Raw genomic sequence first — 13,878 nt, forward strand, 5'->3', positions numbered from 1 at the left:
TTATGATGAAGGAATGAAATACGAGAGTTACTAAATAAGAAAAAATCTAATTGGAAAGGCAAAATATCATTATGAATAATTGACAGGAATGCTTGTCCATGAAGTATTTAGCAAAGCAATAAAAATGGCATATGTATGAATTATAATCTTGTAGTTAGCAGTTGAAGAGTTTAGAAAATCAAGAGATAATTTATGGCTGAAGTGATCACAGAATCCTTCCTAGACCAGCCAAGACATGCTGGACCTTAAAGAAAAAATGGAATTTGACAGACTTAGATGAGAATGAAGGGCATTTCAAACCATTTAAATGAGGCAAAAAAACACGAACAAGCATTTCAGGTTTATAGCACACTAAGAAGCGAAGTTCACTTGAATTTTTTGAGATTAGGAGTAGATAGCCATACTCTATGAACAATAAAAGAAAATAAATCTAATCCATGTGTTTGGAATATTCTTACTGATTTAAAATTCAAAGGCATATTTATTTAGCAAAAGGATCTGTGTCTTATGGCCTAATTTAAAAAGCAAAGCCCTAGCCCATTTGGGTGTACCCACACCAGAACTAAGGATGAAATGGCTTTCCCAGGTGTAGGTTGGAAGAGCAAGACCAGATGTCACTCTGGGCAGTAGACGAGAGAGCAAACCCAAGATGGAAGTCAGGTAGTATGGGGCCAAGTGATGCTAGGTGATGGGGCTTCTGCTCTCAAGAAACTTATCATTTAAATAGAGCTATTAAAATCCTTTAGATTAACAGACACATTTTTTAGAATGCACTTGTTCTGTAAGGGTTGCTGTAGTGTAAGGGGGAAAAGTTGGGGAAGGAGGTAGAGGGAAAACTGTTTATAGTCGTTCTAAGCTTGATATGAATGAGTTCAATTTCCCTCTTCCTCAAGATAATGAGATAAAGTGATGTTTCATGGGATAGAGAAGATACCGAATTTTGTAAGTTTTGAGTACTTTGAGAAATAAAGCCTTAGATGACCAAATGTTATAAAGAAGGTACCAGATACCTAAAAGTAGGGGGAAAGAGAAGAGTATTGAACCAAACAAAAAACATGTACCATTAATAATTACAGAAATAGCCAAGATTTGGCAATCAAAATCTCTTGGTGATATTTGAGAGAATGTCAGAGTGGGTTGTAAGCCATTGAAGTGGATGAGGAAGGGAAGTGGATGAGCAGGAAATAGTAGGTGGGATTAAGCTATTTATTCAAAAGTTGGCTTTTAAGTGGACTCTTGGAATTAAACATCTGTAGTTATCTTTGAGAGCACAAACTCATGATGCTGCTTGTTTTCTTCTTCTTTCTTTAAAGGTCCTTCTTGATGACAGCACCATCAACATTGCAACCATTGCCTCATCACGTTATGTTGGTCCATTAAAAATGCGAGTGGATGACTGGCAGAAACAACTTGCCTTATTTAATCAAACACTGGTGAGTGAGGGCAATTTCAATTAATGCACTCAGAGAACTGGAGAGCTATGGTACTTTAGAAATAATTTCTTCAGTCATTTAAATATGATGTAGTTTAGAGAAAAGATTTAATTGTTGACATTTTATTATATTCAGAATGTAAGGAAAACGCAAATATACTAAGTTCTTCTTTATATGATTATGCCATCTCTCTTGTATTAGTTATTATTCCCATGAAACAAAATACCACAAACTTGGTGGTATGAAACGGTCTATATTTATTATCCCACAGTTTCTGTGGGTCGGGAGTTCAGGTATGGCTTAACTGAGTCTCCTACTTAGGGTCTCACAAAGGTTCAATCAAGATGTGGGCCAGGTCTTGGTTCTCATCAGAGGTTCAACTCAAGGAAGATCCACTTCCAAACTCACTCAGGTTGTTGGCAGAAATCATTTCCTCACAACTCTGGGACTAAGGGCTTCAATTTCTCACTGGCTATCAGGTGGAGGTCATCTTCAGCTCCTATATGTGTCCCACATTTTTTGTTTATTTATAAATCTATAGTTTTATTGAGACAAAACTGACAGTGTGGTACGAAGTTTACATTTAAACAAAGTTTTCACAGAAATCTAACACATGCCTGAAAAGATTTTGTAATGGAGTTCCAGATGCAGGCCTAGATGATGTGAAGTACTGATGGGTATCACTATTCCAGATAGCATCTTGGGTATTCATTAATTCTTAAGATTAAAAAAAAATCTTTTTGTTCTATGTTTTAAAGTGATCACTGCCCCAGTATGAAAGCTTAATCTCTCCTGAGACGAGGGCTTTTGAAATCATTCAACTCTTGAAATGATTCAATGAACTTGTGTTGTCAATGACTGAATCCTGCCACCAATGGTTTCAGAATTCAAAGTTCAAAAAACAGAGAAGCTCCGAGAGTTTTTTACCCTAAGAATATGAGCTCTTGTCTTAAGCTACTCTCATTCCCCCCATACCACATTCTTTCCCTCCCTAAGTACCTCAGCCTGTTGATATTTATAACTTCATAATTGGAAAAGAAAGGGTCTTGTCAATTAGAAGAATTAGCACCTCTAAGAACAATCTGCCTATGCATACACTCCAGTGAAAGACTTTCTCTGCTCAACCAGTTTCCATCCCAAATGGCAGGCAGCTTTGGTAACTTACTAACTGGCTTAAACCTTTGCTGGCAATAGCATTAAGCCTAGGCAGGGAGCACCTTGGCTTCTAAGTTTCAGGCATTCACAGCTTTTAGACAGCCTCTCACCTCGTATTTACTGGAAAAACACACACGCTTAAACTCTCCTTGGTATCCTTCCTTGTGGTACACCTTTCTTTTTTATTTTATTCTACCTCAGATTATCCCATGATAGAACAAAGAATCCACTTAAAATGATCTTACTTTGTCCCCATCCAATCTCTTTCTTAGACTTCAGATTTTAGCTTGATTTAATTATGTTTAGGTTTCTAAATATTCTAATATGGAAAGTTATCTGTGAAATAATAAAGGCACTAAGTAGGAAAAGATCATTTGTTCCAACTTTGTTTCATAGAGATCATTTTCAGGAATCCACCCTCTTTGATGAGCCCCTTATAACCTGACCCCCGTTCGGCCTCCTCTCCTGATGGCTGAGCCTTATGAAGGGAGGGATTACAGAGCAAAGTGATGTTTCCATAGAGGGCCCTTAAGAAAAAAGTATCGAGTAGTGTGGACTCTCCAAAGAATTAACTGTCTGGAAAGTGAGAGACCTGAGATAAATTAGGGAATGGTTGTGACACTAGGCCTCAGGCATAAGCCCCAAATCCAGAGTGAGAAGTGAGAAACTTTCACGGATGTTGGGCTGACACGTGCGATGGCAGGAGGCAGAGAGGACGGTGAGAATTATGGTCCCGACACTGCATTTCTGGGTTCTCTGAGAGGCAGTGGGTGATTTTCTTCTTTCTCCAGTCCTCTGTACTTGCCTCATGTTCTGTCACAAGCAGATTTTACCTTTTTAACTGAAGAAAATGAATCATATTTCCTTTTTAAAAAGAGAGAGAAGAATATAGATATAATTGAGGGGGGAAAAAACCCAACCTTTTTTTTTTTTTTGGACAACCCTTTCTGTATTTGGAAATAGTCACTAAACACTTCCCAACCCTTCAGAGTCCTTTAAGTATCTTTCCTCCCCCTTAGACAGTCTCCTCTGGGCATTTTCTTCCTCTTTCTCTGGGTCCACTCTAGTTATCACACGGTAGACTCCTGGTAGAACATGGATTGAAATTAGGCTGCAGTGAGCCTTGGACCTTGTAAAGAGGTTTCATCTCAAAGAACCTGTGAGAAGACCCCTAAAATGAAAAAGATATAGTGAATCCCCATGTAATTATTTTTAATGTAACTGTGTTTTCGATTTGGAATGAAAAATTTGGTAATGCCCATATTTTTCTCCTAGGAAGAGTGGCTGAACTGCCAGAGAAACTGGCTCTACCTGGAAAGTATTTTTAATGCTCCAGATATTCAGAGGCAATTGCCTGCCGAGGCCAAGATGTTCCTGCAAGTGGATAAGTCATGGAAAGAAATCATGAGGAAGGTGAACCGGTTGCCTAACGCTCTTCGAGCAGCTACTCAACCAGGTATAAAACCACATTTTAAAAACAAACAGAAACACTTTACAACCATCGCACATGTTTAGCACCTATAAAATTCTGGTGTTATGGGGTACACTCAATCCTTGATTCCTGTCAGTACTGATGACCAGGAATATTTGTAGCACATCCGACAGTCTTGCTGAACGATGTGAATTGAACACCGTTGTTGTTGCTGTTAATTATTATCGTTATTACCTGTCAGCTTAGTTCATAGTTTTGGCACCCAAGAATCCGATCCTTTCTGCTGCTTGAATAATTTGGAGATGCTGCCACAGAGTATCGTGAGGCTTGCGTGTCACAATTTGACTACAAGATAGAGATTCACATTCAGTTGACCCATTCTGCCAAAGCTCTCACAGACTTATAGCCATAAAAATTTCCATATCTTATTTTTTATTAATTAATTAAAAACATTTAAAATTGTTACCACAAACTATAATTCTAATCTCAAGGTTGAAATGTGTTTTAATAAGCTCTGTTTCTGGGGATATGGAATCAAAGCTTTGGTGCGTGCACATACATGGTTATTGAACTTTATCAAAGCCTCAGCAAGCCTGCTTGTTGTTCTGCAGCATGTGACCTTTTCTGGTGAATAGCTCCAGACAGCTTCGCTGTCAAGCAGAGGCAGCCTGCTGGGCTATGCCCTTTGCCCAAAGGCTCTTACATAAAAACAGAAACAGAAACAAAAAACTATATGGTGTGATGGAACTGAAAACTTTTAAACTTTGGGGCTCTGAAGGTCACCTGCATTCTTTGGCTCCCAGCCACCTTCCGGTCAGCAGTTGAATCACTCCAGCCTCTGCTTCTGTCCTAACATCTCCTTCTCTGCCTCTGGGCCTCCTGCCTCCCTCCTAGAAGGACCCCTGTGATTACAATGGGCCTACTAGATGATCCAAGATAACCTCCCCATCCCATGATTGTTGGTCCCATCTCCCAACTTCCTTTTTCCATATGCACTAACGTATTCTCAGGTTCTGGGGAGTAGGACACAGATATCTCTGAGCACCATTCTGCCTACCAGATGCATATTCAAACTTTTGCTGCAAAAATATTAATGTGTGTGATTACAGTGTTGCCACCGTCTCTACTCGACTTGTTACATAACAACTTCTGAAATTAAAAAAATATATATGATTCCAAAATATGTCTGGTCCTAGGGATTTCAGATAAAGAAGTGTGGACCCATCTATGTCATTTTGGTGACGATAAAGCTATGAAGGAAAATTCAGCAGCATAAGGGGATAGAGAACAGCTGGGTGCTGCCGTGTGTGTGTGTGTGTGTGTGTGTGTGTGTGTGCGCATGCATGTGTCTGTGTATGTGATGGAGGGCTCTTTTTATAGAGAGACTTTCAAGCAGAAAGCAGCAGGAAAGAGGGAAGAGACACGTGTGCAAATGTGAGGGGGGGTATGAAAGGCAGAGAGAAGAATAAAGGTGAAGACCCGAGGTGAGAATTTACTTAGCACGCACGATGGTTTGTGCTTGGGTTTGGTTCATTTACCCCCAGCCCCCCCAAAAGTGGGGGGTGCCAGCTAAAAATTGTTTCAGGTTGAATACTTGTTCATCTGTGGTAAATATTAAAATTAATATTAGATAATGTTATTTAAAGTAAGAGTTAACATTGTTAGCAACCTCCCCCACTTTAAATTTTTGACCACTTTTTATCAAATAAAACCAAGGCTTTAAAGAATGTTAATATCATATTTTACTTACACTTAAAATGGTATTTTCTATTTATTTTAACACAATTTTACCAGTACCTTTTTTCCCCCAATAAACAGGACTTCTGGAGACTTTTCAAAATAATAATGCATTACTCGACCAAATTCAAAAGTGTCTAGAGGCATATTTAGAATCAAAAAGAGTTATCTTTCCAAGGTAAGTTTATAAAGCAACCTATGGTATTTTTAGTAGTGAAGACTATCCATTAATTTAAGTGGATATACCTAAAAACAAACCATAACCTTAAAACATCAGGGAGCCAGAATGAGAAATGAAAAAGATATGATAATTAGCTGACCAATCCAGCTGGTATCTTGATTGGGGAGTGTAAGGCTCAAGGATAAAGGCACAGTATTTGGTGAAGGATTAAGTGGGTAAGTACCGGAGGTGCTAGAGGTATTCTGGGGCTCAGCATTGTTTCATTGTTGGGTGTGCATGTGTGTGTGTCTGTAGACGTGCACATGAAAAGTCAGAGAACCCTGTGTTGCCTGAGCAGGTTTCTTTGGATTAATTGGTGACCTAAGAGTGTCACTGGAGAAGTTGTCCAAGAGATCATTTCACAAACTCCAAATGAAATTCTTTACTCATCTCTTTATTCTAAAAACATATCAAATGTTATGCTCAGTGCTGAAGATACAAAGAAGAAATGGCTGGATTTCTGCCCTAATGGGGCCCATGGTTAACAGGTGGATAGTCATGTAAATAAACCATTATAATATAGTTTTTTAACACCAGGATAAATTACTTGATGGTAGCAAAAGCTCCCAACTTCAGTCATTAGGACACACTGTACTATAACACAGAGGACATTGGCAGAATGGTTCATCTTCCCTGGTATTTTCTTGTTAGTTGTTAAGGAAATGGCCATTAAGATCTGTCCTAGGACAAGCACTGTGGCAGCCAGGGGTAGGTGCTTATCTGGGTTACTTGACTGAGAGGGGTTGTTGCTGGGGACCAGGACAGTGTAGTGTGCACGAGAAATCCAAGATCCAGAAGATTTGGTTGGTTTTAATAGAAGTGGTCAGGCTTTAAAGAATACACACAAATCTTACTAAAACATCATTCAGGCAACATGGAGAAAGATGAAAGAGTTTGAGGTTTGAAATGTGCCTTTTGTCTGTTTCACTCTTAAATCAGTGGTTCCTAGCTTGAGTCTCCCAAAGCCAGAGAAAATCTATATACTACTTTTGATACTTAAAGAAAACTGGAAACAAATTTACCTAGGATAATACTGACCACTGAAAAGCTTCTGCTTTTATTTGTTCTTTTGCTTAGAACTGCATGAACTGGTTCTGCTATATGTGTTATGTCAGGAGGCTCTATGTGGTGTTGATTTCACCCTGCAGGCCTTCATGAAGACATACCGTGAGCTGCAGACCAAGTTAGTTCCTGGGGACACAAGATGAATACAGTACTATTGCTGCTCTCACAGGGCTCATGGTCCAATCTTTATAGTTATCTGTTTCATTAGTTTAAAAAGAGGCATGGGCATAAATTAATTATTACTGGATGGTAAAGAAGCAGGACTGATAGAGTCCAACCAAAAGCATCTTTATTTCTAACTAATAACTGCCTTTGCATTCCCTGCTGGGGGCTGGTTTCTTTTTGCCCCTGGACAAAATCTTGAGCAGATGTCATGAATTTTCTGGTCTTTCTCAAATAATACAAACAAATAAACAAAAACCTCTTATCACCTCAACCCAATAAATGATCTTAATAATCAAACTCTGAACTTCTCTCAGAGTGAAAACTTCCCCTTTCCTGCCCAAGCCTGCTGCATGTCTGAAGCCTTCAGTGATGATAAGGATATGTGATGATCAATCCTCCCCTCTCCCTCTGATGTTTCTGAGGTCTCCAGATTTGGGGCAAGGAGAAGAGACGCAAGGCAGCAGAGCAGCCTGACTGGGCTGGTGCATACCTGACCCCCTCTCACTGATGTGGGGCCTGCCATGGGCACTTTACCGTTCATTCCCTCCAAAACCAAGGGATCTCTCATAGGCAGCTTCCTCCACTCCAGAAGTGAAGTGTCTTCTCTGGCGGGGCCCTTAACCCTCTCCCTCATCCCTGGGCATCCAGGTATGCCCCTTCTCCAGTTCTTTTCCTGTGGTGTCTTCATGCCTCCAAATGGCTCTGGTGGGCAAGATCTAAGAAAATCCCATGGAGGGTCACACATGTGGATATTCACAGAACCAAAGAAAGCTCCTCTAACCACCCATCCATCTACCCAACACATTAGGTATTGAAAGCAGGTGTAAGGTACTAAGGCTAGATTCTAGGTAAAACAAATAATGTATCTTCGCTCTAGAACAAATCAGTGTCATAGCAAGAGCTAGCATTTTTTATAATTTTTTGAAAAATATCTCTCTTTTATGTATCAGGCACTAATTCTAATGTCTGAGATGCATCCACACTAGGCTCCGTAACAATCGTAGAGACACGTGGTCTCCCCGGAAACCCAGGACCAGTAGGTTGGAAGTTCAGGAAATCAGTGACTGGGAAGGAGATGTGGCTAAGGGATTTATCTTTCATGTCTATGTAAGGCTTTCCATCACTTTCAAGTTACATTCTAAGTATTTTCTTTAATTCAGATTTTACTTCTTGTCAAATGATGAGCTTCTGGAGATTCTGGCCCAGACACGAAATCCGCAAGCTGTGCAGCCACACTTACGGAAATGCTTTGACTCCATCTCAAAGCTTGAATTTGCTCTCATGCCTCCTACTGAAGGGAAGATTCCTGGTGTGGAAGGAGAGCCAGAAAAGATTTACACTAACGATATTTTAGCAATGCTATCACCAGAAGGAGAACGGGTGAGGTGCTTTTTGTTTATGATTCTTTCTGGAAAAGCTTTGTTGCCCTGCTAGGGGGAGGGTAGAAGTTTACTCTCTACACGCTCATCAAGTGCTACCGCATCGTACTCTGAGGGCTCAGCAGTTTCAAAGATAACAAAGATGAAATTCTTGCCCGCAAAGAGCTCTAGGGGAGATATAGTCAAACAGGTGATTGAAGAGTACCACAGTAAGTGCAATGACAGAGGTGTGTGCTTTGTTCTTGGAAACGGAGTGGTGATAACTGGAGCCCGGCCTTACTCAACGCTCCATGAGAGGCAGACGAGTGAACTGGTTAAGAGCCCCGGGTCTACTGCCCAGCCACCTGGATTCAAGTCCCATTCTTTAACCTCATCTATAAAATGAGGAATAGGAATAGTGCCTGATTAATGAGATGCTGAGGATTTTCTTTTTTTTTTTAAAGATTCTATTTACTTATTTGACAGAGATAGAGACAGCCAGCGAGAGAGGGAACACAAGCAGGGGGAGTGGGAGAGGAAGAAGCAGGCTCATAGCAGAGGAGCCTGATGTGGGGCTCGATCCCATAACGCCGGGATCACGCCCTGAGCCGAAGGCAGACGCTTAACCGCTGTGCCACCCAGGCGCCCCAGGATTTTCAAATAGTATTTGAAATGTGTGTGTGTGAGAGAGAGAGACAGATTTACATATAATTTACATATAATTATATGTAAATGACTTAGAACTGTATCCAGGTGGTGCTGTGAAAGTGTTAGTTGGTGTATCCAGGATAGTGTATCCAGGACACCGAACGATGCTTGGCATACAGAAAATACCAACGGAGTGAATGCATTAGCAAACTGTGGAGAACCACAGCACTTCACGGAGAGAAATCTCTCTCTCTCTCTCTCTCACACACACACACACACACACACACACACACACACACAGAAGCAGCCCAAGAAGATGGAGCGGAGACATGGGAGGGAGAGCATTCCATACAGAGGAAATAGGTGGGGAAATGCCAAGGATTTCAGTCTAGTTAGAGCAGGAGATGTATCCACTGGAGTAGCAGGAACCTATAAACATTTTACTTGTCCTGAATTGACCTTCTTGTAAAAGAATTTGCTCATCACTAGTGGAGAAGAAGAGAGAGGGGAGGACCACGGCTAGGATCCAGGGAAAACATGAAAGTTACAGGGAAGGTAGAAGAACTAAGAGATCCAGACAAGCAGGGCCGTCAGGTCATTGGTAGTCCAAGAAATAAATATGTGTAGGACTGAAAAGTATCAATTGGACTTGATGACTAAAAGAACATTGGTAACCCTAATGACCTTAACAGGTTTAGAGGAATAGTTGGGGCCAAAAATCAAATGACAGTAAGTAGGAAAAGGAAGTGAAGGAATTCATGAAGTCGCATATACTCCTTTTTTCCCCTGAAAAAAGGCTCTAAAGGGAAGCAGTTAAAAAAAAAAAAAGAGGAAGTAAAGAGGGATGTAGAGTGGGATATCAATAGAAGGTTCTAGTATTTGTGGTTAAGCTTCAGTGTGTCAGGGTTCTGTTATAGAAGTACAGAGGATGTATGGCTGGCGAGTGCCACACTGAACGTGTTATCATTGCTCCGATTGTCCTCTAGGTTAGCTTGGGAAAAGGCCTGAAAGCCAGGGGCAATGTGGAGGAATGGCTTGGTAAAGTGGAGGAAGCCATGTTCACATCTCTGCGTCGCCTGTGCAAAGCTGCCATCGCTGACTATCAGGGGAAACCAAGGACAGACTGGGTGATTGCTGGCCACCCTTCTCAAGTAACTTACATTCCTTCCATTTCCACCTCTGAGTCCATTTCTGGTGAGATGCAGCACATACTTAAGGACGATGTTTCCGTGCAGGTGATCCTGACCATTTCTCAAATCATGTGGTGCCGTGATTTGACTGAGTGTCTGGAGAAAGAAGATGGTAATCACGTAGAGGCCCTGGAAGAGTTTGAGAAAGTAAACTTCGAGGTGAGTTGTTTGACAGGGTGACATTGAACATAATGCTGTGCAGGATGGTCTCAGTAGGTTTTTTTGATGTGGTTAATGCAGTTCACGTATCTCAGAAATTTTAATGCTCCAACCTAACTTACAAAGCTTTGGGTTCTTATGAAAACCATTTATGTTCAGGTTTTCTTAGGAACACTACCTTCATATTTGTATAATATTCATAAGAATACTTATAAAAATAGGAGGAAACGACCATTTAAAGAGGAAAATCTCCAGATTATAATGGTTTGCAACATTTAAGGAGACTTTGTATTTAGTAGGTCTTGGATATCTCTCACAGAAGCTTATTCAATCCAGGAAAACCCCAGGATTTGTGCCATTTCTATTCTTAGGCTCAAGATGTGCTTTTCTACTATTCTAGAGAATCCTCAGGCAACCAGCAATAAAACAATAAATAACTAAATCCAAAATATACCATTCTACAAGAATTTTTAAGCTGTAGTTCAGGAACGCCATTTTACAGCTATGCCTAATGTTTAACTTCAAATTTAATTCTACTTCCAAGCACGTCTGCTTTTTTTTTTTTAATTACCTTTGAAACAGAAAATTGAAGAAACAACTTTCTTGAGATGAGAGAACACTATCTCTTGAGGACCTCATAGAATTTCATGTCACAGGGGCACCTGGGTGGCTCAGTCAGTTAAGTGGCTGCCTTTGGCTCAGGCCATGATCTCAGGGTCCTGGGATAGAGCCTCACATTGGGCTCCCTGCTCAGTGGGGAACCTGCTTATCCCTCTCCCTCTGCCTCTGCCTCCAACTCGTGCTCACTCTCTCTCTCAAATAAATAAATAAAATCTTAAAAAAAAAGAAAAAGAAAAAAGAATTTCATGTCACAGAGCCCCAGAGAAGAGAAAACACTCTGTATGGAAAGTTCCCTTGACCTCTGTGTAGAGGTGGTCCCTGATCAAGGTCAGCACGAGGGAAAATTCAGCATAGCAGTTCAAGGCCTTCAGAGGCACTGCTCTCCTTTGAAGAAGATTGAATCTTGGGGGACGCCTGGGTGGCTCAGTTGGTTATGCGTCCGACTCTTGGTTTTGGCTCAGGTCATGGTCTCAGGGTTGTGAGACCAGGCTCAGTGCTCAGCATGTAGTCTGCTTGGGATTCGTTCCCCCTCTTTTCCCCCTCCCTTCTGCTCCTCCCCTGCCCCCCCCACACATGTGCTCTCTCTCTCTCTCTCTCTCTCTTTCTCTCTCTCAAATAGATTTTTAAAATTTTTTTAGAAGAATAAGATTGAACCATTTAGGTAAATATTGGCAGTACAATCTGCCCAAAAATGCTCTCATTCAATCAGTTATTGGCTTATTTAAAACGCTCAAGTTTTCTGATTATCAAAGGAAAAACTACTCCCGAAAATGAGTACTTTTATAATCATATTTAATTTTTAGGGAGAACAGTCTTCTCTAGAGACATCGTCACATAGTAGTTAAGAGCATGGGCAGATGTCTACTCAAGTCTCATTTTTGCCACCTCATAACTGTGTGACTGCCATCAAGTTACTTACTCTCTCTGACCCTTAGTTTTCCCTAATGTAAAATGAGGGTAAAGATAGTATGTACTTCGTAGTCATCTAGGAATTAAGTAAGTTAAATTGTTGTCCTGTTTGATCACAGAATTATAGATTCTTAAAATCAGTTTTGGCAAATGTCCACTCCAAATTTAATAGAAAAAAAATGGTTAAAAAAAAGATATGTAAGTTGATTTTTGAAAATTCATTATGACAACTTTTCTTTTGATTTATAGAGATTAAATGCCCTGGCAGTGATAGTTCGAGGCAGTCTTCCAAAATTACACAGAAACATCATAACTGCTTTGATTACTATTGATGTACATGCAAGAGACATAGTCACTGAACTTGTTCAAGCCAAGGTAACTTTTATTTAAGTAAAATCATATATTTCTTCCTGAAATTAGTGCATCTAATATATATGTATTGTTATCACTTACATAGGTAGAGGAAGTCGATTCCTTTGACTGGCAGAGACAACTGCGCTATTATTGGGATGTGGATCTGGACAATTGTGTGGCTAGGATGGCACTGTCTCAGTACACTTACGGCTACGAGTATTTGGGCGCGTGCCCAAGATTAGTTATTACTCCTCTCACGGTAAGTTACTGATGACTCAGGTTAATCGTGATACAAATGCCTTCTTAAAATAGTCTTGAAAAGAGGCGCCTGGATGACCCAGGCGGTTAAGAGTCTGCCTTCAGCTCAGATCATGATCCTGGGGTCCTGGCATCCAGCCACATAGCAGGCTCTCTGCTCAGCAGGGGTCTGCTTCTCCCTCTCCCTCTGCCCCTGCTTGTGTTCTCTCTTGCTTGTCCACTGTCTCTCTCAAATTAATGAATAAAATCTTTTTTAAAAAATAGTCTTGAAAATTTCCATCCAACCTTAACTCTTCAAAGGATTTGCCACGAATACAATACATCTTTGTGAAGCAGAGATGTGCATCATTGATCATGTGCCTAGATCTTTGAGTATATCTCAATTGCTGTAAAACCTTTCATAGAAAATAATGACCCTCCTCCCATGGAAAGGAAGGGACTTATAAATTTGTGGCTTGAGTTAGTTCCCTTCAATAATGACAATTTCTGCATTTTTTCAGGATCGCTGCTACCTTTGCCTCATGGGGGCTTTGCAGCTCGACCTGGGAGGCGCGCCGGCTGGTCCTGCTGGCACTGGGAAAACAGAGACAACCAAAGACCTAGCTAAAGCTCTTGCCATCCAGTGTGTGGTCTTCAACTGCTCCGATGGTTTGGACTACAAGGTACAGTGCCAGCATCTGAACACTACCATTAAGTGCTTTATGGGCTTTCTCACTTGCACCATGTCATGACAAAAAAAGGAGAAAAGGGGTGATGGCAAGCAAGGGGAAACTAATAGGACAAGGGATGGTCAAAGTGGGATACATAGAGCAAGGGAGAAGAGTCAACACAAGGTGGGCTGAGTGGTCCAGGTAGGAATCAAGGCCATTGAGGGATCTACTAAATGGCGGCAAAATTAAAGATCTTTTCATGTTACTAAGTAGAAAAAAGTGAGATGAGATATAAGATATAATAGCAGGGAAATCTAGGAACAAGGAATAAGCTTACAGGAAGAGATGAGCAATTCAGAGAGTTGTGTATTGAAAATGAAATATGTAGGAGGTGAGAATTCATGGTAAGATTTTGCAATACAGTAGTTTTCAAACTTTTTGGTCACAGGACCCCTATGCCTTATTCCCCTTCCAGGTTTTCACAACACAAAGTAGCATATTAAACACTTTATGAAGTCCTGTGG

At 40.7% G+C, this 13,878-nt stretch overlaps 1 protein-coding gene across 1 annotated transcript in view; it reads left to right on the forward strand.

Annotated features, from left to right (window-relative positions):
- DNAH6 (dynein axonemal heavy chain 6) overlaps positions 1 to 13,878 on the forward strand; it is a 201,300-nt gene that overhangs the window by 73,325 nt on the left and 114,097 nt on the right. Inside the window, exons 21-29 of the mRNA XM_026481835.4 lie at positions 1,314 to 1,433; positions 3,864 to 4,044; positions 5,839 to 5,935; positions 8,368 to 8,587; positions 10,200 to 10,364; positions 10,449 to 10,562; positions 12,342 to 12,467; positions 12,550 to 12,705; positions 13,205 to 13,366. Of these exons, the coding sequence (XP_026337620.3) occupies positions 1,314 to 1,433; positions 3,864 to 4,044; positions 5,839 to 5,935; positions 8,368 to 8,587; positions 10,200 to 10,364; positions 10,449 to 10,562; positions 12,342 to 12,467; positions 12,550 to 12,705; positions 13,205 to 13,366 (1,341 nt within the window). The remainder of the gene's footprint in view (positions 1 to 1,313; positions 1,434 to 3,863; positions 4,045 to 5,838; positions 5,936 to 8,367; positions 8,588 to 10,199; positions 10,365 to 10,448; positions 10,563 to 12,341; positions 12,468 to 12,549; positions 12,706 to 13,204; positions 13,367 to 13,878) is intronic.

Source organism: Ursus arctos, unplaced genomic scaffold, assembly GCF_023065955.2.
Source record: "Ursus arctos isolate Adak ecotype North America unplaced genomic scaffold, UrsArc2.0 scaffold_8, whole genome shotgun sequence".
Taxonomy (NCBI): Eukaryota; Metazoa; Chordata; class Mammalia; order Carnivora; family Ursidae; genus Ursus; species Ursus arctos.